Source organism: Simochromis diagramma, unplaced genomic scaffold (assembly GCF_900408965.1).
Source record: "Simochromis diagramma unplaced genomic scaffold, fSimDia1.1 OVJJ01000205.1, whole genome shotgun sequence".
NCBI lineage: Eukaryota > Metazoa > Chordata > Actinopteri > Cichliformes > Cichlidae > Simochromis > Simochromis diagramma.
In genome coordinates, this window is record NW_024386782.1 from 14,013,289 (window position 1) to 14,040,258 (window position 26,970).

General features: G+C 40.5%; 1 protein-coding gene across 2 annotated transcripts; it reads right to left on the bottom strand.

Moving 5' to 3' along the window:
• Positions 1-912: 912 nt before the first annotated feature.
• LOC120727633 (rap guanine nucleotide exchange factor 4-like) lies at positions 913-26,926 on the bottom strand. 2 transcript variants are annotated; one of them, XM_040022022.1, is made up of 30 exons: positions 26,745-26,926; positions 22,288-22,430; positions 19,856-19,944; positions 18,877-19,023; positions 14,286-14,358; positions 13,883-13,938; positions 11,452-11,558; positions 11,161-11,282; positions 10,502-10,685; positions 10,134-10,218; positions 9,594-9,654; positions 8,544-8,620; positions 7,951-8,097; positions 7,492-7,586; positions 7,278-7,363; positions 6,821-6,899; positions 6,162-6,312; positions 5,989-6,077; positions 5,876-5,903; positions 5,700-5,775; positions 5,009-5,155; positions 4,759-4,856; positions 4,431-4,556; positions 4,085-4,263; positions 3,865-3,955; positions 3,698-3,748; positions 2,563-2,650; positions 2,416-2,480; positions 2,239-2,293; positions 913-2,116 (listed from the first exon to the last, which is right to left on the bottom strand). In XM_040022022.1, exons 1-30 carry the CDS (start codon positions 26,810-26,812, stop codon positions 1,989-1,991), a joined length of 2,991 nt encoding a protein of 996 aa, XP_039877956.1. In that variant the 5' UTR covers positions 26,813-26,926; the 3' UTR covers positions 913-1,988. The 2 variants fall into 2 exon arrangements, with proteins under 2 accessions (XP_039877956.1, XP_039877957.1); XM_040022023.1 differs by lacking the exons at positions 18,877-19,023; positions 19,856-19,944; positions 22,288-22,430; positions 26,745-26,926 and adding an exon at positions 15,107-17,587.
• Between the last annotated feature and the right edge of the window lie 44 nt (positions 26,927-26,970).

Genomic DNA, 26,970 nt, shown 5'->3' on the forward strand with positions numbered 1-26,970 from the left:
CTGAGGGCACCCCACCCCCCCGGAAGGGGCCCAGCCGGGCCACAGGCGCCAGGCCCCGCCAATCGGCCACCAGGAGTGAGCCGGTACATACATGAGCGCCCAGCCCCAGACGACAAGAACCACCAACACACCAATGTCTGAGGGCATCGACCACCAGCAGGGAGTGTGGTGAGGGGAGATAGGCCTCCGTAAGATCCATAAGAATCCCTGTCACTGCTCATTCAATACTGTGCTCAGCGCTGCTTGTTTTCTGTTTCTAATATTCAGAAATGACCCATTAAAGGGGAAATGTTTAAAGCTATAACCCACTGTACACAGGCCTCAACAGAATTTACAGCAATGACATTCAAAAAGACAAAGTCCTGCAACATCCCGGTGTCAGAGTACCCTCCTGTCTGGCAACTCAGTTTGCAGTTTTAGTGTAGAGAAAAGCTCAGTGGTACAAATCAAAATGCACTGGCCGGCAATAACATTGTCCTCTATCCTACAAGTGTTGCAAGTGTTTTGACCTCTTCACTTATTCCTCTCCTCTATCATTCCTAGGAAGTGGATGAAATCTCCACTCTTTACACTACAGTTTATCTCATTTGTAGTATTCCTAGGATCAGCTCCAGACAACACTGAGCAGTTCCCACTCTAGTGCCTCCCTGTTCCTGTCTTTCACAGAGGTCACATGTAAGCAAATGCCAGTCTTTGTCACATTTTAGTTTTTCAGGCCTCATGTGTTGCCGTACCTGCCTTCAGACGTCAACTGAAGTCAAAAAGCTCGGCGGCGGGCTTCTCCAGTGGCGGCTGAAATATTTGTGATTTTTCCTGGATATTCTTTGCACAACAGATTTTCCAACGTCATCCCTTCAGCTCCACCACACGCACTGAAATATCACAGTCTCAAGAAGGTTACCAAACCGTTAGAACTGTTAAATTAGCTATTTTTATTTACAAGGCAGACTACACAGAGTACAGTTAGAGGCTGCTTTGGGAAAAGGCAGCCTCGCTGCAGTTCTCAACACACACCAGCACAGCAAAAGCTCCTGAGATCAAAGCAAAATTAATGACACTTGTAAAGAACGCACTCAAAATCTACACGCACATATACAAAAATAAAATTACATGGATTGAACACAACTGGTAGAGATGACAAGATTTTCCCCTCAAAGTGTAAGTTAGACTCTGTAGCTGCAGTCGGTCCAAATCTAAGACATTGCAACTGACAGCAGAACATATCCGGGATGGTTTATACGCTTGGCTGCACCCTAATTCCAAATAAAACTCACAATAAATACTACAGTGACCCATTTGAACACTGCCGGTAATACCATTAAGGATTTAATCCGACTAATACTCTGTTAAGTAGGTTTAAAGTGTCTAACTAATTAATGGACACTGATATTTACCTAAAGGACATCAAATCCTACAGATTTTCAAAGGTCCTTATAGACTTATTTAGATTATAAAGTAAGTATGCTCTTTGAGATTTAATATTGACCAGGGTAAACAAAGAGTCTCGATCACTACAATTTGTGGGGTTTCCTGTTTTGCGTCTATGAGTGGGATCATCAGGATAGAACAATTTGCTCTACAGGCAGGTACAGTACTTTATTGTAAACTAGGGCTCATTTGGGGTAGCACGACATTACAGGACACTCTGATAGAAATCCACTGTATAGAACACAAGGTCTACGAATTTCAGTCATGCAGGATATTGATTCAAGTTCTATACATTACAGTTCTATCTAACAGGTCCCAAACAGTAACAATTAGTACGATATGAACCCTCAGCCTGTTGACTGAGACACGGCGACAAGAGAGCAGCTGAACGGCTTCTGTTTGTTCAGGGAGAAGAGGCTTTTCACGGCACAGTCCTTAATAGTCCATAATAACACTAAAGTCACTGAATGCTGTGATTTGCTACCTTTGTGTTGATTTATTTTATATCGTTTTTTTATGCTAACATCACAGAGAAGGCGTCGTGGTGGAGGATCTGGAGCTCATGTCCGCCGAGGCTCCAGCCGGTAGGAGAGCTGCGTCAGCGCCCTCTGGTTGTCAATCACGCAGAGCTTCCTAACGTAACCCCGGACCTCCGCTTGATTCTTGTTCGGCTGGCAAATGTCAGGATCTAACATTAGGCAGACATAAAGCAGACAAAAAGAATTTGACGGGAAAGATTGTTTACAGTCTGTCTGCAAGGCCAACAGATTAGAGGATAAAAGTGTGCTCATGAATAATAAGCAGACTTACTGAATGGCTGGCTTCTACAGTGTCTCACTTGTCGAATTGTGTTTGCTATAATACGCTGATGGAACAAACAGAAAACGGCTTTAGATACTGTGCAAACATGAATGAAGAACAACAAGGCACTGAGAAAACTGCATGCATAAAACATGCTCTCTCTTCTTTCTGTGAAAAGGAACTCACCATTTTCTCAAAATTGACCATGTTGTCAATGAATGTCTTGTTGCCCTCATGTGTAAATGTCATATCTGTAAAGAAATAGGTTAAAATGAAGCACAACCCAAATTGTCCATCTTCAAGTACTTCCTAAAGCCCTGTACTGAGTCATACCTTTTAGAAGAAGTGGCACAAAGGGGATAATCGGTGGTTCCAGTTTGGTAACAGTAAGTCGATAGGACCGGTGGTTCCTTGATGGGTCCTATTGCCAAACAAGTTTCTGGTGTTAGATACATTTATAGATCAAGTTTTTTTTCTTTAAAACACATACTGTTATGCCACCAGCCACTTATTAGGTATGCCTTTTAACTGCCCATTGAAGCAAATATCTGATTGGTCAATCACATGGCAGCAACTTCATGCATTTAGGCATGATAACATGGTCGAGACAACTTGCTGAAATTGAAACCAAGAATCAGAATGAGGAAGAGGGGTTATTTAAGTGATATAGTAGTATAGTTGATGGTGCCATACAGGCTCATCTGAGTATTTCACAAACTGCACAAACTTCCTTCTAGGACTTCTAGGATGCTAGTCAGAATTCAGCATAAAAACATAAAATCATGAATCCTTCCTACTTTATATCAGCGGTTCGGGCTGTTGGTGGTGATGTAAGGTGTGCAAGATATTTACTTTGGGCTCCGTAACACCAACTGAGCATCATTTAAATGTCACAGCATACATGAATACTGTTTCTGACAATGTATATCCTTTTATGACCACTTAAAGGGACGACTGCTTCCAGCAGGGATACCAAATCACATCAGAAAGGTCAAATGATGAAACTGGAAAAATGATTTCCAGATTCCCCAGATCTCAGTGCAATGGAGCACCTTTGGGATGTGGTGGAAGGGGAGATTCACATCATGGATGTGAAGCGTACAAATCTTCTGTGTGTTGCTGTCATATCAACATGGACCCAAATCTCTGAGGAATGTTTTCAGCATCTTGTTGAATCTGTGGCAAAAAGAATGAAAGCCTTTCTGAAGGCAAAAGGTTGTCCAACCTGGTATTAGTAAGGTGTACCTAATGAAATGGCTGGTGAGTGAACAGCCAAGCAATTGATTTTCCCTCCATTATTTTGTGCATCTGTCACCAAGACAACAGGTTTGAACCTAATTTTGTTTGTAATACTCATCACTGAAAACCAGAGACATTTACAAAGAAAAAAAATATTTCCAGAAGAAGGTTGAATACAGCTAAAAGTTTATGCACAATGAATTTCAATAGACTTGAAAATGAAACTCACCATCATGTTCTCAAACTCAGCATAGAACTTCTTAAACTTGGTGGGAAGTTTCTGTCAGGAAAAGCAGATGGCATCTCAGTGAATCGAGGATTTAAGCAACAGCAACATGCAGATCTGGTTCACAGCATAACTGTTCGCGGATTATTCAGTTTTTCAATAAAGTTTACCTCCCACGTCTGGCTCATTCTGCTCACAGCAGGGTTGCTCATCCCCATGATGATGGCAAAGAATGAATTGAGGTTCTTAAATTCTCGACAGCTGCAGACAGACACACACAAGCAGAAACCAAAGTGAAAACCAACAACATCCAGCTCAGCTTCCTCTACTGTTAGCTAGAAATATTTCACTTAGTGATGTGCGTCCCATTAACAGTCACATCCTACTCACTGTGCCGCTATCTTGATGAACTTCTTGAGGAGCTGGACTCTCTTGCTGAGCTGTCCGCAGAGGCAGACTTCAGTGACGACCCACAGCTGGACCTGGTTGAACCTCCTCAGGAACAAGTCTAGATTAGCCGTAGTTCGTTTAAAACTTTGGCAGCCAAACGTGTGGTAGAGCAGCTCATGCTGTGGAAGAAGACAGGGGAAACAAGAAGAAGAGCAGGTTGAGAGGTGAGAGATCCTGCCGGTTTAACAACAGTCTGTGAAAAAGCAAAACTGCTGAAAATGAATTGACTCTGACTCTAAAACAAAAGTCTTTGCAACACTTAATGTGGCCAAGGTGAGCAGGATACCTCATGAACACAGCTGAAGAGCTCCCAGTCAAACATCGTCATTTGATAAGCCAAGTCCTTGGAGCTCATCAGCTCAAAAGTTGACATGGATCCTGCAGTGGGCCCTTCCTGGTCTGGAAGAGGAGTCTTGAAGCGCACAAAAACAAAAACCAACACAGTTTCATTGTTTTCCCTCAGCATATAAAACTAATATCTTCTTGCTTCGAGGCCACTTTTTACTAAGTACTAAGTGCATTTCTCGTATCCTCTATATATATTTGCAAAAAGATTTAATTCAAGGTGGTAATGCAGTTTAATAACAGCATAGTTCATAACATTACTCTCTTACTAGACTGTTGAGCTGCTCTCGAGGACAGGCAAATAATCTCCCATTGATGCTCAAAGTAGAAAACACCGATACATCATTTGGCTTCAAGATTTGTTTTTCTGTAACAAAAATCGGGACAGATTCGCTTTCACAGCCACATAAGACGCCATCACGTGCAAATTCTTAAAAAGGTATACAAAAGTGATAATCTACGAGTAGATGATGCTGCAAGTTAATGCCTCTCCACGTTTAAGATGACCTGTTTTCTTACCACCCGCAGAGCTGAGGTGGACCAGCAGGAGCTCATCGGTGGTGCCGAGCTTGTCCGTCACGGCACTGATCACTTCTCGTCCCGTCGCCGCCACGGGAATCCTGATTGTAGTGTAGGTGTGATCGCTGCAGTACACCTTCAATAGGACTGCACACGCACACGTGAAATTAATACAGTGATATGGTATGTGACAGCTCCTGATCTGTGATGACAAAGAGCTGCTTCCAAGATGAAGAAGCAGGAAGCTCACAAAGCTCACTGAAGGTTTTGCCTTTTTGTAGTCACAGACTGAATTATTCAAATATGAAAGCCGGCTCATTTCAATCAAATCAAAAGTTTATATTTTTTTAAAGTTAGCCCTTGGATCTCTGTTAGAGTGATGACTGGGGTCTTTCTCTGCCTCAGCCAGCTGTCACACACATGAATGACCGGAAAATAATCGTGTTGTGGATCTATGCTGCCAACCTATCCGTAAGATTTTGTCACACCTTTTGTGCAAACACAAGTGACAGGATGACAGGCAGGGTAAGGGAATATTCTTATCTAATCTGTCTTATGAAAATGGGAAAATCCACTTTAAATAGCACATTCCAAGGCAACTTGGCAAACTGCCATCAAAATGTCTTTTTCCTTCAGGTTCAATATGAGTAAGAAGAAAAATACATAAATCACACAAATGCACAGAACTTACTGTCATCTTGATTTCTAATTGGCTGTTTCTTCTGCAGCCTTTCCTCTCCGTTGCTGAACTGTCGTATTAGGGTCTTCTGTTGAATAAATTATATGACAGCATCCAGATAACTACGGATGAAGCCGACATGTGAAGTGGACTGTAAAATTTTATCGAAAGTTATATAACAGATGTACCTTTTTTGTTGCTTTGGCCTCTTCGGAGCTAAAGAAAAAAATTTAAAGTGATACAATGAATTTGTCGTGTGCATAAAGCAATGACAATAAATGTTCAGCCCACAGAAACATACTGCAATTTGACGACTTTCTCCAGGTCAGGTACCAAATCTTTCAAAGCTCTCAGCATACGGGAGTCATTGGATAGACTTCCATACAACTCCTACGGAGACAGAGAGGAAGAACCACTCAGACTATGCAGAGGATCTGTGTGATTTTCTACATTTGAAAGGCTCAATGTGCTCACCTCCAGGAAAAAGATCGCAGCAGGTTCCTCTTGTAGCAGGTAGGTATGTGCGTTTGCCCAGCGCAGGGTCATAATCAGGGCTCTCCTTTTACTGTTGAGTGCATACTCCAACCTCTCCTGTTCAGAGCCAGGCGGCGATGTCACATGGTACGTGCGCACAAGGTTAAAGGTAAATAGAAAAGCGTTGAACCATTAAAGTAAATAAACACAGGTATATGCATACCTACATCTATGTCTCCATTTATCCTCAATTAAAAATGTACCTTTCAAGCAGCTTTAGTTAAAATAAAGTGAGTTTTGAGATCATTCATTATGTTAAAAAAAAAGAATAAAGCATGGGATGTATTGCGTTAACTGCACAGTGCTAAACTTACATTACAACAGCTTAGGGAAGAAATACCTGTGCAACTGGGATTACAACTTGTTACTAAGGTGTGAAGGGAACAGCTGCTCAACTGCTGCTTCAGCACTTCCACAAGCAGAAACTGATGTTTCACAATCTAAAAATGGCACCGGAAGTGTTGTTACATTACGCAGCAAACCATGAAGAAAACCAGGGTTATGCACCCGACATGAGACCTGTTTGTTTTTATTTTTTTGAAACGCACAGTTTAGATACAGCAGGAAGGAAATAAAGAATTTAAAGACAAAAAGGATATTGTGACAGGAGCAGAGGGCACAGCTGGCTGTTGGGCATGAAGACACAGTGCATGAGGACAAAATCATCCACTGCTGGGTCTGACACACGAGAAGAAGCAGAGTCAGTAGCAAGAAACGAGCAGATATTTAATCTTTAATGCATTCATCCTGTCAGTAGATAGTACTAATCCAGAGTCTAACCCAGACTCATGTAAACCCCTGAAATTTGTTTTAATGCTGTTTTTCTGCAGCAAACCTTTTCAAACCACAGCAGAATATCCTATTTAATATCGTGTTTTACAGTAAAGAAAATACTGAATTATCAATTTCTTGTTTTAAAGTTCACATTAGTAACATTTTTTAATAAAAGACACTCTTCAATAATTCATAATTTATGCTATAGTTTATGAGTATCCTGCAATTTACTATCCTGACAGCATACGATCCCAAATTAATCTGATGATTCAGCTCTGCTACCTGGGTCACTGTGATGTATGTCCATCCTCATCGTCTCCAAGAAGTGCTCAAGAATCTTCTCTGGAGTTCCTGATATCACAGTGTACCTGCCAAGGTCACCAAGGATCACATAAAAACCCAAACATTTTTAATAAAATAGAGAGAAATACACATATACTGCAAACACAGTTTTAAAGTACTTTTAGGTACAGTGTGTATACACCCAAACACATACTTTATGTTTCCCAGTGTGGAGGCTCGAGGACTCTTTTCTAACACCAGCACAGGGTGATCGTGCTCTTTCAAACGCACCGTGTTAGCTTCCACATCCTGCGGAATAGAATAGTTCAAAATGAGTGCAGTACCATTCATCTGTCAGAGGAGGGAGACAAACATCACAGGGGCGGCGGCGTCATGAGCGATTAAAGCATTATGAGACATTATTGCTTTACACAGCTTCAGAGGATGATGCATATTTTCCCTCCCCTATTTTCAGATCCTGATAATACAGGCACATTTTTCAACCAAGGGTTGCTATGTGAAATAAATACACATGTGTACCACTGCCTTGCATCAGTTCTTTATTCATAGTCATTGGGAAGGAGGAAAGCAGATGCTGGCTTTAATAACTAAATGTTTCCACCATTTTTTCTTCACTGATCTTCGATCAGATCAGGGATAACTGTCTGCCTACCCTGAGTATCCTGTTGAAGTCTTCCTTATCCACACGCAGGAAGTGACAGTTGTCCTCTCTCAGGACGATGGATGCAGCCCGAGGTGAATCTGTAACCAGGGCCAACTTTCCAAAGTCATCACCCTCGTGAAGTGTACACACCACACCCTGACACACACAGATGAACACACAACTTGCTCAGACACATGTTCAGCTTACAAGCTTAAGATCTGAAGAAAAATATCAGGAAGGACGAGTAACTTTCTGAATCATCTTTGCAATTCTGTACATGCGTGATCAATCCACGTGCAGCGTATTTGCCTGTACACTGGTTGTGTGGTGTATGAGTACAATCCCCTAAGCCAGTTAATCACAGTGATGAGTCACGATGAGCTATGCACAGTTTGCCAAACTCACTGCTGGTGTTTCCCCAGACCTACAGGGAGCACAAAACGGCTCGGCTCTTTGCAGATCTGATGAGCTACATATTTTGCTCCATTACATTCAGACTGAATATCATCAAATGAAGCAGAAAACTAGAACAACGCTAAAGTATCAAACTAAAGAACATAAGCAGGTAGATGGATGGAAGCCTTTCAAGCGCACCCACACACCTTTCCATAGATAACCACATTAACGGAGCCCTTCAGGATGATGTACCATGATGTGCCTTCTTCTCCTTGGTTAAACACTGAAAGGTAATGAAAACAAACACATATTAGTCCTAGCACACACATTCTGTACACCTGAAGTTTTTCAAATTGTGAGGCATGTTTCCCCTCTTAGAGTCAGAACTCAAGTCACAAACACAATTGTTAAATCTAGACGTCCCTTTTAGAATATATAATTTTCTCTACATGGGTGTAGCACAGGGTGATGCTAATGGGTTAGCTATCATGAAGGTAGCTCTCTTTTTATGTGGTTAGATCACCGTTGTAACATCTGCTGAACACATAACCTGGTCAGGAGTAGGTTATATTTAGTTTCAGTTTAAAATTGGCTGCAAGCACCACATTATCACTGACTCTTTATTCACAGTAAAAAGAAAAGAAAAAAATCTCTGTGTTCTCTATATATGCAAACTGTCGAGTAGTACCTTATTAACACCGCAGAACAAAACAGCAAGATAGCTGTAAATTACTGTAAGTAATATTAACACAATTTTAAGAACAACTACTCATGCACTACATAAAGTTACTTATACATTACTTAAATGTAATTACAGTATATTTATTTCTCACCTCCTTAGTAAACCTACATTTAAGTATCTGTAAGTAAATTTAATTATATTGTGATTTCAAATAAAATGCATCGAAATTCCATTTAATTACAGGACAATTAGTCACAGGCCGAATTATAAAGTGTTACTGAGTAATCCACTGATGGCTGCTTCTATAAGCATGCTCCAGCTGCTAAAAGATAGATACACATTAAGACTGCACTGCAATCAATAGCACTAATGGAAATTTAAAAACTAATCTATGCAACTTTTCTTGCGCTGTTCTATAAATACTTTGTCTGGAGTGATCTTAGATCCCCTTTTTAAAATGGATGGTTCAGTTCAGTTGCCTCAACTCGTCCTCACAGGGGACCAGCACTGTCTGACAGGCTGAAAGACCTTTTTACAGAAGGAAAAATGTATTCTGTGACAGAAGAAGACTCACACACAGTTCCAGCTTTTGCATGTGACTCAAAGATCACCACACTCGCCAGTTCCCTCTTCACCTGCAAACCAAAACAAACTGCTTCAAAACTCTTGGATTTTGCTGCCCTGCAGACAAAAATGGAAACTAAACAAGAAGATGCCCAGATCAAGGTTTTTAAAGGTTATAAAAAGTGACCTGAAAGTAGGTAAATTACTGTCGCCAAATAAAAATACACCTTCATAATCTCTGTAGTTATTACAGACCTATTAATGGTATAATATACATTTCCACGTGGCAGTAATGTGATTGCATAAACGAAAAAAAAGAACAACAAAAGTACTTCTGGAGCCAGTACACATTTAATTAATTCTGCGCATGGAAAACGCCTGCGAGCACAGGACAGACTGAGCACCACACTGTCGAGATAAATAGTATAACAGCTTCTTCTTCTTCCATTTTTAACCATAAAAAGATCGTGATGTGGGGTTCTGATGTATTAACAATGTTCTTGGCATCTTGTACACTGTATGTAAAAGAGTGGCACACCAGCTAACTCACAGTGTTGGAGAGGTGAGCTAAGGCCTTGATGTGAAGCAGCTCGTCATAGATGATCTCTAGGTCATCGCCTGTTCTCTGACCAGGCCTGCAGACACAAAGGAGCGAGTCACAGTGCAGTCACCATAAACACTTCATGCATGCACATCAATAAAGTTACTTATGACAGATGATCTCTGCCTATTCTTTCACTTGCTTAGTACTTTATATGAAGAATGTTGGTATGACTGGATATGACTGGGTTCAATTAGCGAACACTTCAACACTCTGGTATCGGAGAGGAATGTTAATTATTGGATAAAAAGCAACCAGATATTGTTGCTTTTAATGTATTTTGAATCTGTATTTCAAGAGTAAATGATAATACTGACGATTTCCTGAGGATCATGCGCAGCAGTGCATCGGGGCCAATCTGGGCAAGAAAGAGGATGGTCTCCGGCAGCTCTTCCTCACTTTCCCTCTTCTCCTCCTCACTAGGTAACGGTGTGTCCTCCTCCTCATCGTCAAGAAAACGATAGAAGAGGTATTTGTCATAGAAACCGAGCTCCTGGTCCACTGGAGAGCAGAGAAGCACACACAGTCAAAGCATCAGTATAAACGAGCGTGCATGCAGATGAACTGTTTTCTCATCTCAGAACATTTCAGCCATGTTCTTTGAAGTGAAGGACTTTGAGATTGGATTCAATTTATATGTTATATTCATGCTTGGAAACTCATTAATTCTTACTCTAGCATTCAAAGAGAAAGCCTCCCTGATGATTGATGTTTAGATTCAAAACTCACATTCCAGCGCAGAGCCAAATGGAGACACACTGGCTCTGGTCTAAAACTAATTTGCAATTCAAAGTTTCAATAACACTTTATTCTAATTTACGCTCTAAATGATAAGTTACGCGTGGAGTGTGAATAACGTCTCCCAGCTTTTCAGCTGCTTTGAGGTTTGGGAATTGACTTAGTATGTTAAGATGACTCATGGAAAGAAATGAACCCAAAGATATGCATGATGAGAAACATCAGACTTAAGTATTACCATGATTTAGCACCCCTTCTTCTAGTAGTGCCTGCCACATCCCGACAGCATGGGAGCGAGTGAGCACACAGGCGCTCTGCAGCACCAGCCAGTCCACCAGCTCTGTGCCTACACAGCACTGTCTGCAATACACATGTAAACACACTGTTTACTGTATATTTACTGTGGGGAGATTTAAAAATACTTAATGTAATTTTCTGTAAATCAACACCACATCCACAGAAAGCTTCCCCAAGCACTTGCAAGCACATAATTTTTCAGAAATACAAACAGAACTGCAGACCCACATACCTGTATGTCTTCAGGTGATACTTCCTGTCTCGAATCATGTGAGGGGCTCTGGACAGGATGGCGTTGCGGAGAACCTTTCCAGCTCTCTGCAGCTTCTCTGAGGGGATCTGCAGAACACAGGGACATCGGCTTAGGTGACTTCATCTAGTCCATCTAAATCTCTGACTGACTAGATTGAGATTTTTTTGTAAAATAGGCTGTGATAGAATCCATCATTTGATTGTTAATTTTGTTGGTCAAGCTTTAAGTGGTGTGTGTTGGCAAGAAGAAGTTTGGGAACCATTATTTATCCAGGATTGTGATCCGATCGCAATCTGACTCAAGTAAGAATCCACAGTTGTTTCTTTATTGGATACACTGAGTAGTCAATCACAGTGCACGCCAGGAAATGAAATGAATTTAGTAACTTGTTTAGCAGCAACAATAACCATCTGATGTTTCCTGTAGCTTCTGCACGGTGATGAAGAGTCATTTTGGAGCCTCGCACCCATAAAACTGCTCTTGCTCATCGATATTTATGGGACATTTTGGTTAAACAGCCACAAAATCTCAGTTTGCTTAAGATCAGAACACGAGTATTCCAACAGATAAATTCTCCTCTTGTTAAAGCACTCTGATGTTGACTTATCTTTGTATTTTGGTACATTGTATTGATGCAGTACTCAACCTTAAAGTTAGAGTGTTTAAAATATCACCAATAGATGTCCACAGATTTCTGTTAACTGACTTCTGGTTTCTTATCCCTCCCTATTTAAATACATAATCATACACAACTCTATGACACAACGCCTACGACTTCTCTTTTCCTCTACCTTTGTTGTGCTACATATGTATATGTATATGTGTATTAAATGCAATTATTCAGGATGGCGATGTCCATCCTGGCCACTGTATTCAGGACAGCTGGGCAACATGGCGGCTTCCACAAACCATTGCCCACCTTTATGTATTTTTAATGATTTAATTCTAATTTTATGACAATGCATCTGTTTTTTGGACATAATCACACACTGATCAAATACATTTATGAGTACAATGTTCTTTTTTCTATTAAATAAAATAAATTTAAAAATGGTTGACTGCACATTGTAGTGTCATGTCATGGCCTACCGCCCTCACATTCTCGTGTAAAACTTTTAGTAATAACATTTTTAATTCCTTCTTGTTCCCCTCAATGCCAGCAAGCCGACCAAGCGTTCAGCTAGCAAATTAGGCCCTAACATGATGCTCCCTCCGCCATGCTTCACAGTTAAAATCTCATTAATTGAGAATGTGATTTTGAGAAGCACAGAACAAGTAGCACTTAGAATTCAGTAGCCTTGTTGTGTGTGCAAAAAATGCCTGACATCAGTTTGCTTATATTGCGTGTCTATAATCATGATTTAGACAAAGATCAGCTCAGGTTTTATGTTTAATCAATGCAAAAAATTCCAAATAATTCACAATTTTTTTCTTACAGCGATATGTGAATGTGTACATGGGCAGATTCTGAATGCTGCTCATGTATACTATGGATCACTCAAACAGTAAAACTGTATCAAAACACACAGCACATACAAGCAGACACATCCTTTATAGGCCGCACCTGCATACACAGCAGGGGAAATGACAGATGTGTGTACACACACACATACACGTACACATCTGCTTCTGAAAACAACAAAGGAAGGCATTTTAATTGGGCAGATGGGATCTTTCTTCTGTGTGCATGCATTATCTAACATTAGCATAACTACAGAGCATCACAGCTGTGAGTCATCATCGGTCTCTTCTCAGAAAATACACGCACTTCCAAAATTCATTCTGGCACTCTGGTTCATTCACAAACATGAAAGTATGCAGCGTTAAAAACAGCTCAATTCTATGACCCCCGTGGCCCGGTTTACCACACGTTTCCAAGAAATATTCAAGTTACTTTCAGTTTCGGATGTTAACAAAAACAAAACATTGAGCTGATGTAATGATTACTTATTTTTTACTTATTTTACTTATGTATTTGAATTAACTGCATCTTTTTAATTTTAATTATGATCACTATCAGGTTTTTATGTATCTACCCTTCAAGTTGCAAACAGTGGCTCGAAAACTGGGAAAATGGAAAAACAAGAGTCTTAACTGCACATTTAAATGTATAAAGGTTTTAACCTGAAAAATATTTAAGTTCAAAATGCATTAATAGCATTGCTTCAAACATTAAAAAATACACAACTACTGCTCAGCTGTTCTAAATTTGTCTAGAAACTTCTGCTTAGAGATATTTTGACAAGCAGTGACAAAAGTGGGTTTTTTAGTCAGGTTATGATGGTCTAGAGTTTTGTTAAGTCATGCTTTCTGTAACTTAAGGCCGGGTCTGTTTCTCATTTTTTAGTTACAGTAAACTAATCTAAGAACTTCATTTAGGTTGAAAATGTAATCCAGAGGAAACATTTACCTTGTTGTGAGCTTTGTTTGCAGAGTCTGAATTCATGTTGTCTTTGTCTGTGAGTCCTGAGGAGAAAAACACATTAATGCTAAAGCACAACAGGATGCTCTGCTTCCCAAAAGCAAAAAAGCACTGTATATCAACTAGAAAAAAAGAAACATAACAATTTTATATTTACATATACACAATATAGACTCATCCATCCTTTTAACAGGCTGGGAAGGAAAAGACCTGCTTCCTGTTTTTAGTCATCATACAGAAGTCTCCATCTTTTTTTGTGCATCTGCTGCACATTTCCAATTTATTACTTGCAATATGTTTGTACCCATAAAAACGTTCATTGAATAAACATTTAAGCAACACCCAGAGTGTCTTTTTCTATTCCCGTGTCTCCACTTGTGCATCTACTCACTGTCATTGTTGGATCCACTCTCCATGGCTCCATAAGGAGGGGCCAACAGTGCAGCCAGGCTCTGACGATACTTCTAAAAAGCAACACACATCAGAGGCCACATCAGTCTTGGAAACACCTCTAGCAGGGTATCATCTATAAAGCACCAACATCTTTTAAACATCAAAACCCATTCCTGTTCCATCTCTCTCTCGCTAAAGCGCACAATGTTGCTTGAACACAAAAGCGCCCCTCAAAACAAAGCCCTTTGTACAACCAAGATCATTTACATGCAGAACAACATTATATAATACACACACACACGCACACACACACACACACACACACACACACACACACACACACACACACACACACACACACACACACACACACACACAGCATGTAAACAAGGGTTAGACTGCTTTGATGTGTGCAGATGCTGTTCTTACAGTTGTACATTTCTGTAGCAAAGACTATGAAACACACAGAGCCAGAGCTTTTGTGTCTGAATGTGCCACTGCTCTTCTGCAAGGTCATTATCAAGCAACCCATGCTTTCTGACAACTGCCAGGAATACACACACACACTGGAAGAGAAACAGAGAGTGCATCTGTTTGACCTAAAGACACAAACGCTCCCCTATCCGTGTTTTTCTTGCACACACTCGATCCAGAAGCTAGTGAAGCTAGAACACTTCATGTCAATACTAAAAAATGCACAAAGGTGATTCCAGAGAGTTTCATTCTGTAAAAAGACAACAACAGAAAAAAAAAAACATACAAGCAAAGATTATGCACACTACATACTAGACACAGTTAAAGTCAAGGAGTCCGACTCACCTGAGTTAACACACTCAGCTGCTTAAGACTGAAGGGACTGAAACCCCAGAGAGCTGCCCTCTGCTCCTTTACAACTCACACACACGCCACCGGATAGCATCCTGCTCAAAACAAGCTGCTCTCTTCCTTTTTTTCTCCCCTCTCTCTTCCTCCCTTCCACTCACACAGTCGCCCCACTGTCTGCCTCCGTCTCACTCACCCTCTCTCACTGCGATCACGCCAGGAACCAAGCCACTTTCTCTCACAGGTTACCAGGGTGATTCGAGTCTCTGTATTACTAAGCTACTCTAGTGTAGGAAAAGGGGTTAGTAGTCAGAAAAGGGAAAGGCAGAAGTAGTGTTGAAGAGGAGGAGGAAAGGAAGGAGGCTAACAAAAGAAACGTGGCCAATAGAAGAGAGGGGAAGCTGGCATTAGAAATGTAGAGCAGGTGAAAAGGGGCACAGGAATAAATCAGAAAAGAGAAATGAAGTAACCACAGTCCAGACAAACTAATTATTAGCAGTAATTGTTACATATAAAAACATGTCTGTAGGCTATTTCCCATTCAAACACTTTTTTGATCTCGATTTTACTAGAATTATGGAGCAGCGCTTTTTTTCTTTCATCCTTTCATCAAACACATCCTGTAGCTTTTTAGTCTCCACCACAAGCACACGCACACAAATTAGTCCTTGCACACGGGCACACACATAAAACACAGAGAGCCATATTTTGGAGATAAGATTAGGAAAAAAACAAAACAAACAAAAGACAACAACCTCAGGCCATGTTTTCTGTTTTCTGTCCACTGTCCTTAAAATAGAAAGTCGAGAGGGAGACAGAGTGCACTTAGTCAAAAACACACGCACACACACTCTACGAGCTGAATAATACGATGGCACACGTCGCTTTAATAACCAATTATTGTCTAATCTAGGTCTCATGTGTTCCTGTAGCACAAAATGGAGGAATCACATTTGAGTAAATTGAATTTCAATTCATCCACGGTCACACGGGGAAAAGTCTTTTTTATTTTTTTTAGACCAGATAAATCAAAACAATGTGATCGATGAAATTGTTTGCGAGAGGGGTCCTAAAATCTGATTTAAAAGCCAAAAAACACCAGACAGAAAATAGTTATTTTTTATAACCAAACTGTCAATTACCTGCAATTTCATTCAAAATAAGAACCATCAAAAAAAAAACGACTGTTTTCTCACAATCACTGTATGGAGATGAGAACCATAGTGTGGGTCGGAAAGATTCTGGATTCTGCAATACAAAATAACCACCTGTCAGACCAAACAGCAGCTCAGACCACACAGCCTTTCATTGTGAGGTTACAGTGAAGTGCTGCCCAGCTCTGCCACGACTTCCTCTCTGAGAGAGAAACAGTGAATGGAGCCTGTAACTCCAACAAGGAGGCCCACGGAGAGGCATCTACTACAAAGCCAAATCTCTCGGGGCAAGGCTGTGTGAGTGTTCGTACTAGTAGATGGTGCGATATAGTAACTTTTTGCAACTGACTGTGAGCTTTTACATCATTTGTTATCAAATCATATTTTTATTTTATTTATGAAGCACACAAAGCTGATGCAGGAGGGTCACACAATAAAATGCCACACGCACACACACATCAAACAACAAACCATCACTTTCAGTACTTTTTGTTCATCTTTACACTGAAGATACTTGATAATGACTTTGGCTGTCTGTTTGGGGTCGTCGTTCTGCTGCAGAATACATTTGGGGCCAATAAACAAGCATTCATATTTCTGAAAGCATTCTTTGTTTACAGCTTTTTTTCCCACACATGCCTAAAACTTTTGCGCAGTACTATAATGAGATCGAAAGTCAATATCTGGTATTACCAAATCTATTACTTGCTATTGCTGTTGCATTGAAATCTGATGATTCTTTTCAGTTTTAATAATTCCATCAGTGCTGACAAGATCCCAACACCACTGGCTGAAATGCAGCCCCAAAACAATGCCAGAGCCTCCACCATGTTCTTCTGTAAGTTGGCATACTTCAGCTTAATTTTCCTGTTTCCCTTCCTGAAGAATAACTTCTTGACTTACCTTCTCCTTCTCTTAGATCATTTCTGATGAAGCTGCAGATAACTCAGCTGAAGGGTCTGAAGCATCTCTCTGGTCCTGCGCCAAGTTTTTGACATATTTGTTCTTAAGGACATGACTTTCCTATAATATAACATATCTATAGTTTAAGCCTTCCACTCCTTCTTTAGTCCTCCACTTGTCCAGTTTCCTCAAAATTTCTTAAGGACAAATTTCCCACCAGGCTAAGATCTACCAAGATTTCAGCTAATACCTCATTGGTGCAAAAATGCTAATGCTAATTTTTGCTATTTGCCCAAACATAGCATTTAAAATAGATTCTTTGCTAAGTTGTATTTTGACACAACACTGATTCATTCATTGAGTTCGCTGCTTTTTTAATACTTCATAACTTGATTCTTATTCTTAACAAACAAAGAAAAAAACATGGAAATAGTAAAAGGACTGGACTGAGAGTGAATTTAAAAAAAAAAAAAAAGCAGCCAATAACCAAAGAAAAAACGTTCAAAGAACTTCAGAAAGTCTCAATTTAACAACTGGAAAATAATCTGGCTCCTTACATAAATAAATAAATAAGGGGTGGCTCAAGACTTTTGCACAGTAATATCAATATTATTTCCCTTGCCTAGTGTATAGCTTCTTGTGTATGATCTTTTCATGTTTAAATATCTTTATGAATACTCAGCTTAGATGAGAGTGTAAAATAAGATTGTATATATTATTACATTACCACTCATTATTTAGTTACTGAATATACAGTATATGGTATTATGGCTACAGCCTATCCTAGCTGTCACTTTGCAAAAGAAGGAGAAACACCCTGGACCAAGACACAAAGACAGACAACCACACTCACATTCACATCCCTTGACTTCCTGTGCATGTAATGTGCTGTGGTAGGAAGCCAGCATGTCAGGAGAGAATCCATGCAGTACACAAGGAGAGCATGCAAACTCCACGCAAGCTGCGTAAATCACTTTTTAAGGGAAAACATACTCTGAAAACTTCGTAAGCATCTTCTGGTTTCTTAAAAGAATTGTCCTTGGGCTTTTTGTTTTGATGGCTGCCTCACTGGAGAAATGTGACAGTTCATCCGAGGCAGAAAACTGTATTTCAGACATGCAGATAGAGATCACTGAATTACAGTACGTCCTTTTGTTTGTGGCCTTGTTATTGCAGGAATCTGTGTAAACTGCCTAAACAGAAAATGTAATGGCATTTTTGGGACTTTATAGTTAGTTTTACATAGTTTTATAGTTTTTTAGTTTAAGAAACCAAAACTATTATGCATATACATTAAAAAATTGTACCAATTCAAACAGATTGACCTCTCTACAGCAGCTTAACAACATTTAAAATGTCCTTAAAATCATCGTTTTAATAATTCTCAGAATTAAAATATTTTGTTATTAACTTATAGGCTAAAGGAAATCTGAGAATACCTTTATTTTTCCAAGTAGGAAATGTGAATCCAATTAAAAGAAATAAAAAAGGAATCATTTAACTAATCGTGTTTAAATTTTTCTCACTGTTCTCACTTTAAATAAATCACTGTCAAGTTACCCGAAGTGTGCAATAGATGTGCAAAAAGGCACCGTAATGGTGGACAGCCCTCTTGTGGTTAAAAGCACAATTACAATAAAAGTCTCAAAAGCAAAGCTCTTTGCACAATGGAGTTCATGCAGAATCATGAAGTTTCATCTCATGTCACACCTCCCAGAGAGTCTTAAACTCCCTCTGTTCGATCCGGAGCAGCTCGCTGGTCTCTCTGCTGACAATGGTAGCGTGGCGCGGCGTGTTGTCCAGGATCGACTCCCCAAAGGCTGTCCCAATCCCCAGCGTGCAGATTGTGACTGCATCCTGCACACAGACATGACAACTTTTAGTTACTGTGTTTCTATAACAGACGAGCATTTGTTATTGAGCAAACATGCTTTGTAGCAGCATAGTGAATGCCGCTACAAAGCAGTGAAATTATACAGCAGTAGCTACAAGCAATGTGTATTAGGTTATTTTAATGAACTCGGACAGACATGGAAAGCAGACAGATTAATATGTGCAAATGAATGCAAATAAATCCAAATATGAGCAACTGCTGTTTACTGTAAGACAAACGTCTCTTGGTGCTGTATATAATTGGGCAGGCTAGAGGGAAGCAATGGACGCATATTCACTGCTTAGTGGTTCAAACAAATACACTGCTTGCTATGGAAACCTTTTCAGCTGTCCAAACTGACATTTCAAATATAGCCACAGAAAGTAGGCCACCAATTTCACTTTAGGGCTACATACATGAAAAGGACGTCTCACAATAGAGGAGCTTCTTATCGCCGTCTTTCTTTCGAAGCAAATCCTCTCTCCTTCTCCTCCCACGTGTCATTCTTCCCCACTACATGTATAGTATAACTCTATTTCCACGCTCTCACAGCGAGGGTTTAAAGTAAGGAGGAAGCCAAATTTCTCAGTGGCAGTTTCGCTCTGGTATATTTAGGAAGGGAGGCACAAATGGAGGCTAAAGAGTCAAACAAATTCAGCTCTCAAACATACAGGACAGAGTAGAAGCCCCTTAAAAAGGATCTTGTTTGATAGAAAATATATGAGAGCACTAGGAAATATCAACCATGAAAGTAACATTACCAATCCAAAAGCATCCAAGTCATTATTCATGTATGTTTCTCAATGTGACTCTCACCTGGTGGTTAGCGGTTTCTGACACTTTGACATCCAGGGAGCCAGAAAGGACTGCATACCAGCTGGTGCCAATGTCTCCCTGTCGAAACACTGCGTGCAGTAAAATACATTAAACCACACTGAGAGCTGATGAAAAACGTCACTAAGACAAAAGCACTCATAAAAACATGCCCTGCCATCTGATGATAAACCACAATCACTGCTGAAAGAGACATCAGCCAAAAAGGTTTTGATACAATGATAAATTGATGATAAATATATTTGCAATAAACTGAAATGTGTTTGAAAAGGTTATAAATGCACCTATAAAGGAAAGCGTTTTAAATATTTTTATCTTTAACTGAAAATAAATTGACTTGAGTTCAAGTAAGCAAAATGCTGACAAAACGCTGGTGTTAAAGTAGCTACGTTAAATATTGTCTTGATTTTGTGATCTACTATAAGTAGTATATTGGATATAAGTCCACAATTTGTTGGACAAAGACACAATTTTTGCAGTTTTGCTTCTCTACGTCACTGCAGTCAATCTTAAATCAATCAGTCGTGGTATGACTGAAGTGCAGACTCTCAGCTTTAATTTGCATTAACGGTAAAAAGACATTTTTATTTATAATCCCCCAATTTCATAGACTTATATAGAATTAATTGGACAAACTAACAGGATTTTAAACCCAAGGATTGTTTTTAACACTTGGATGAAAATCCTTTGCAGTCGGTGACTGTGTGAAGTCTACAATCCATGGATGTCACCAAATGCTGTATTTCCTCCCTTCAATGCTCTGCTTAGGTCTTTGCTGCAACCACCTTCTGTTGCTGCTTGTTTGTGGCTCTCTCTATGACTTAAAAGTCTCCAGCAACTGTAAAGCATGCGCTGTTGTGTTGAGATCATGTGACTAACCTGGCCAGTGAAGAATATCCCGTTTCTTTGCCTTGAGAAACTCTTGGGTTGCTTCTGCAGTATGCTTTGTTTCATTATCTATTTGCACTGTGAAACACTGTCGGGTCAGTTTTGCAGCATTTTTCTAAATCTGAGCAGAGAGTACAGCCATGTACACTTCACAGGTCATCCTGCTGCTTCTATCATCTATCAGCAGTCTCACACCATCAATAAACACTATAGTGACCCAGTTCCACTGTCAGCCTTATGTACCCATGCCCTAACATTTTTTAGATGATACACCTATTCCTCAGGAGTGTCCTTGACTTGGCTAGAAGTTGTTTTTCATAAGCCTTGATTATAATCCATTGTGAATACAGACACAGGCAGCTGGAGACCCAGTCACAAAAAACAGGCAGGATGCATACACGGACCCTTGCGCTCATCTTCTGATGATGAAATTTGCTTAAATCACTTGGACTCTCTCAGACTCATGGACGCAGGAAGTATAACAGAAGCTTTAACCATAGAAATACTTCTATCATAATCCATTTTAATTGCCCTCTGTTGTCTTTTAGGCCTCTCGGTATCCTGAGCTGGTCGTTGCAGTCCTCCTTTTTAAGAATACACCACATTAATACTTTGGCTACCCCTAAAGTTTTTTCTATCACTCTGACAGACAAAGCAAAACAAAATAAAGCTAATGATGGCCTCCCTCACTGGCACTGACATCTCTTTGGGCTTCATATTTAAAATGAATGTGAAAAGCTATAAAATGCAAATTCAAGACTTTTAATCAAATCCAGATATTATGTCTGTTTAATTTGTCATGAAATTACATGAACAGGCCCTACTTGGCCATGAAACTGCTTTTCGGTGGACTGTCCAATTAATTTTGAGCCTCTGAAAACGGGGGACTGTGAATAAAAAACGTCTGTAATTCCTAAACAGCTGACACAATATTTTTGTTAAACCCATTGAATTAAAGCTGTGCTTCAATCACATATTGGCTGATTGATTTAAAATCCACTGCTTGCAGAAAAATCAAAAAGACAAAGCATGAAGTCCAAAAGGAAAACATGTAAAACAGACTGGATCCAGGAAACAGTAGGGCAAGAGGAACAGAGTATTGGGAGGATACCACTGTATATACTTACTCCTGTAAGTATATCGTATACTTATAGTATACTTATACTTATATAGTGGTATCAGGGAAGTGGAGAGAGCTAGGGAAAATGATACACAGTTGAACTAAATCACAGAGGATGAGGCAACATAAGCAAAAGTAAAAGCAAATACAAGGAACAATTAATAATATTAATATTAGTATTGCACAAATTAGTTAAAAACAGGCATTGAAGAAGGTTAGGCACATTTTTGCATTCCAGTGCATCGTAAGTCTTACTGCGCTCTCTCCTTAGGAGACAAAAAGGTATATTATATACTGTATGATGATTTCCTCCAATCCTTTAGAGCCTGACTAAACTCGACAGCATCAAAGACATCATTTTACATTCCTGTCAGTATTGTGGGTTTGTGAGCGTGCGTGTACGTACACGTGATGCCTTTCTCCAGGCATTCATAAAAGGCACAGGCACAGATCTGCAGTAGGAGCGGAGGTGGGAACCTCTGGAAGGCTTTGACCTCTCTTAGTCGGGTCAGAATAATATCCACGTCCTCTCCCGAGCGCTCCGCAGGCCTGCGCAGAGGAAGAGCCACCATTAAACCCACACGAGGCATTAAAAAGGTGTATAAGGGGTTATGCAAGAAACAATTGGCATGATGTAACTTGTTCAGCGTGATGGATTATCTATCTTATTCAGGTCTATTTCAGCCTGAACTATAGCAAATCAATCAAAATCCTGCAGTATGCTTTCACTAGCAGTCATGTTAGACAGTTGCAATTATCAGTCAATGGACTAAACTGTGAGAAAGCAGCGATATTGCCCTTTAAGTAAGAAGGCTGCTCTATTGTTATAATATTATCTATGAATATTTGTGCGAGAGCACGCTGTCATTGTTCTGCCTGGTGTCTTAGTGATAACAGTGAAGAGCTGCAGGCACAGTTTCTCTCAGCTCAGGCCCCCCACAGGCTGTTGATGTAAGATCTCATTTGTACTGCTGCTTTTTCTAATGCGCTTAAATCTGAGCACACACACACACAACTAAGTCATTGTTGGACATCTAAGCAAGCACACACAAGAGACTGCACGCGCGCACACACACAGAAGTTTGATCTGCGAGCTTAAACAGTCTGTTCTGAGACAGTGGTGGTGCAAAAATACCAAGCCAAAATGTCTCAGAGTAACACACTGCACTTAGCACCATTCATTCACTTATTTTCCCCTTCTTTCCTGATAGTGACTCATCTTTGCACGTGTGTGTGTAAGTGTCTGTGTGTGCATATATGTGTGTGTTCATACAGAATAGCTAATGCACTGTGGGCTCTTCCTTCACAGATGAGAGCCTCTCAGTCCCCTCTTCTGCTTCATCTCCTTCCTCTTCCCTCACTCCCAGCCCTCGCTCCTTTCTGTCTGCTTCTTCTAAACCTTTCTCTAATCTCCATCTACTTTTCTCTTCTTCCTCTTTCAAGACTTGCCAGTTTTTAGAACATGATAGCCAAGACTGAAAGGGACAAATGCAACCCATTTTTCTCCTTTTCACTAGAAGCACAGATTCCTGGTGCATTTAGTGCCACCACTTACACATACCAAACGCCCTATTTATCCCTTTACGTCTGCTCCGCAAGCTCAAAGGCAAGAGTGACTCCCACTTTACTCACATGTAGGTACGTATGGTAATAAACGCCGAGCACGTGTGTCACGAAGCAATGAAATGTACCTGTACCGTGTACCTGGAAGGGTTTGCCACAATAAAAACAGATCAAAGGCCGCGTTGCACAGCCCATCTTCTATTCCCATATCAGCCACGAGCTCAGAGCTTTTAAAGGTGGGTCTTTTTTTCCCTCTCACATTCTTTCTATCTTTTTTTTTGGTCTCTGACTCATCCACCTAAAGCTCGTGCATTGGCCCTTGGTGCTTCAACAGGGTGTCATATCCCAGAGTAGGCTGGGTTAATGGTTGAGACAGGTGGGCTCCCACACACTACGACAGACAGGGAGAGACAGGGAGGTGAACTCTGCAGGGTTGAATGGGTAATACAAACACCACCCTTCACATATGCGTCTATAGTAAAACTGTTGGGCTGTGTCAGTTATCGTCCCCTGGTTAAGTCTTCGCCCTTTCCCTTTTGTCCACTAACCTGTGCTTGCTCACTCGCTTCCTGTCGGGAGGAATCTGCCTCCCCCGCTGGTGAGAGAAGAATATGACCTGAGAGTTGTTCACCTTCTATCACTGTCCCTTCATGTCTCCTCTCTTCCTCGACCTCTTCCTTTTGTCAGCCTTCCCCTCTCCCTCCCCCACTATTCGTGTCAGCAGAGATCTCAGCTTTCAAGCAAAAATTATGGCGTGTGCGAATACGCACACACACAAACAAAGGATTAACAAATCGACCAGCGTGACACACTGAAGACAAAAACCAAGAGACAGCAGAAGGTCATGCAGATTGTTTCTTGAAACAACCATCTGGAAAAATTCACTGTTCACAGACAAATAAATCAGAGGTTGATTTGTGGCAGCCTGTCAAAGTGCCACACAGATTCAAAACAAACAGATTTATTCGCCTGGTGGATTAATACATTACTGCAACACAGATTATGTGATTGTATGCAAGAACCTCTTCTGACACTCATCTGCATCACCACTAACAACCAGAGATGGTGTTAAATCACTGAGCAGCATAAACCCTGCTCACTTTGCATTCAAATGACCAATTAGAGTTAGAAATGACTCATCAAGTTTTGCAAGATTTGCAAATTAACCTACATAATACGCACACTTATACTTTTCACCTATGAGGAATTGCTTTTGCTAAGACTTACTACTTTGATATGTCACCCTAGTGCTAGACAAAAATATTTTCCTGCAATAAAAAAGGCATTAAATATAAACTTGGATCTGGCTTGGTGCTGTGTGTACGTTGAGTGTACCATCTATTTAACTCCTGGGTCAACAGAAAACAAAGAAAATAAGATCTTATCCCACATACTTCACAGCCACTGGCAATAAATGTCTTCGGACAGATATATTACAGACAGTCGTATCTTAACCTCTGTCTTTCTTTCACCTTCCTCCCCTCTCTGCCTCTCACTCCTCACTTGCTCACATCAACAGTTAGCATAGATGAAAGCTCCCAAACACGCATACACACACACACACACACACACACACTCCTGGATATTGATTGAATAAGAGGTGGATAGCTTAAAAGCACTGAGTGCTCTACAGTAAGATCCTGCAGAGTCTTTATGAACATCCAGCTAATACTGCATACTGGTGACTTTAAGTTTCCAACATAATTATTCTAGCCTTAATTTCGGTAGATGTTTTCAGCACTGACTTAAACAGAAAAAAGCAACAACATTTTGCACGTTTATTTTATGAGATATGTGAGCAGGAGAAGGACACACTCAATCAAAGCTGCAAACAGAACACAATCGTTAAACTTGGGAAACCAAATTTATTTGCAGTGTTTCTGTGCTAGACCACCAAGCTAATGGCTTATGCCAAAGAGAAGCCCTCTTAAATAGGGAGTGGCTGTAAGTCTGCAACCAATCACATTCCCCATTTGCTCACCAGACCACAGCAAAGATCACACCACCCTTTGAATTTTTGCAAAAGCATAAGCTACTTTGAGCAAATTGTTCAAAATATGTGCAACTAAAACTGAAGCAATCTGGAACTTAAACAATTTCTAAATTATTACAGATTGTAAAATATATTTAAGCAAGAATGTTCAGAGATTTTAAAGGCACCAGCATCTCGAGTTGACTATTGGTGGTAATGTGTCTTTTATGGTAACAACTCATTGATTTTTACACTGTAAATCTGAAGATGCCAACTGGGCTTCTGGAAAGCTACAAGGCCTTTCTCACTAATTTCTGACAATTTATATTCCGATCAATTACTCGCCAAAATAACCCAAGGACTAATTAATAGTTAAACTGGTTAAAAAGTATAATGCCATGTTGTCAATACCCTTATCAGTGACTAATAGTTGCATTTATCCACTCAGTTTTATTCCAGGTGAGGATTAGGAGACAAGATGGTTGCTTCAGGTTGCCATTGGTAATGTGAGGATGTGTCAGATAGGTGTGTGGGTGGGTGTGTGTGTGTGAGCTGTGCTGTGCATGTCATATATGTCACTGCCTATGATCTAGAGTAATTACTGTAGTGCTGCTCTTCATCGTGTTTATTTATTCGAGCCCTCTCCCTGAGCTTTTTTAGCACAGTAAGGGAGCTTTACTGTTAATTGGGCAGGCACAGTGTGGACTAAACGATTTTCTAATCGCTGCAGCTTTTGGATTGTTGAGCTGTTGATAGACAAACTGTGAATTGGATGTTCGGTTATTCTAATCTGTTCAGTCAGCCCAGACTAACGTAGCCTCATGCAGCACTGTGAGATAAACGGGAGGAGGAGAAAAAAATACACTGCCTGCGCTGGCTGGCCTCTAGTATTTTATTCAAATCACGCCACAGTTGTATTTTAAAAATGTATGGCTATTTGATTCAAGCAGGCAGAGATAAACCATGTGCGTCTCGTCATCAGCCATGCAGTGCAGAGACACCACAGTGAACCTCGAAGCCACCAACGCCTTTTTGACCGGAGATACAAAAACAGGAATTTAAAAAAAAAAAAATCGGTGTGTATTGTTATGCACTGCAGTCTGTACAACTGGGCGACAAGTGGTGTCTATTTAATAACAGCGATAATATACTAAAACAAAATGAGGCGTATCACGTTATTATTGCACAGTCACACACTGCACACGCAGCGATCACCGGTTCCGATTAATCACGTTGACGCGGATGAATGAAAGAGGGCAGAGACGACACAATCGTTGCTGCGTGGGGATGCGCGGCGTGGCACTGGGTCATGTAGTGCTTTCACCCACCTTTTATCCAGGCAGCAGATCCACTCCGCCGATGGGGACGAATTAGGGGACGTCTGCACCGCGACCATCTTCCCCGGCTGTGTGTGTGCGTGTGTGTGTGTGTCACTAGACACTGTGATGCTTACCGGAGGAGGGTTCCCGGTTGTCGGTGGTCGTTAATGGTTGTGAGCTCTGACTCCCCCTCCCCGCCCCTCTGCCTCACACAACTACGGGATGTGTGTTCATA

What these genes read in the sequence shown, in the direction of transcription:
- LOC120727633 (XM_040022022.1), bottom strand. Translation starts at nt 26,812, where the DNA reads ATGGTCGCGGTGCAGACGTCCCCTAATTCGTCCCCATCGGCGGAGTGG. An exon ending in CCTGGAGAAAGGCATCACGT is followed by an intron (nt 19,945 to 22,287) that starts GTACGTACACGC and finishes TACTGCACGCAG; the next exon opens with TGTTTCGACAGGGAGACATT. An exon ending in AGGCCAAAGCAACAAAAAAG is followed by an intron (nt 5,776 to 5,875) that starts GTACATCTGTTA and finishes TTTATTCAACAG; the next exon opens with AAGACCCTAATACGACAGTT.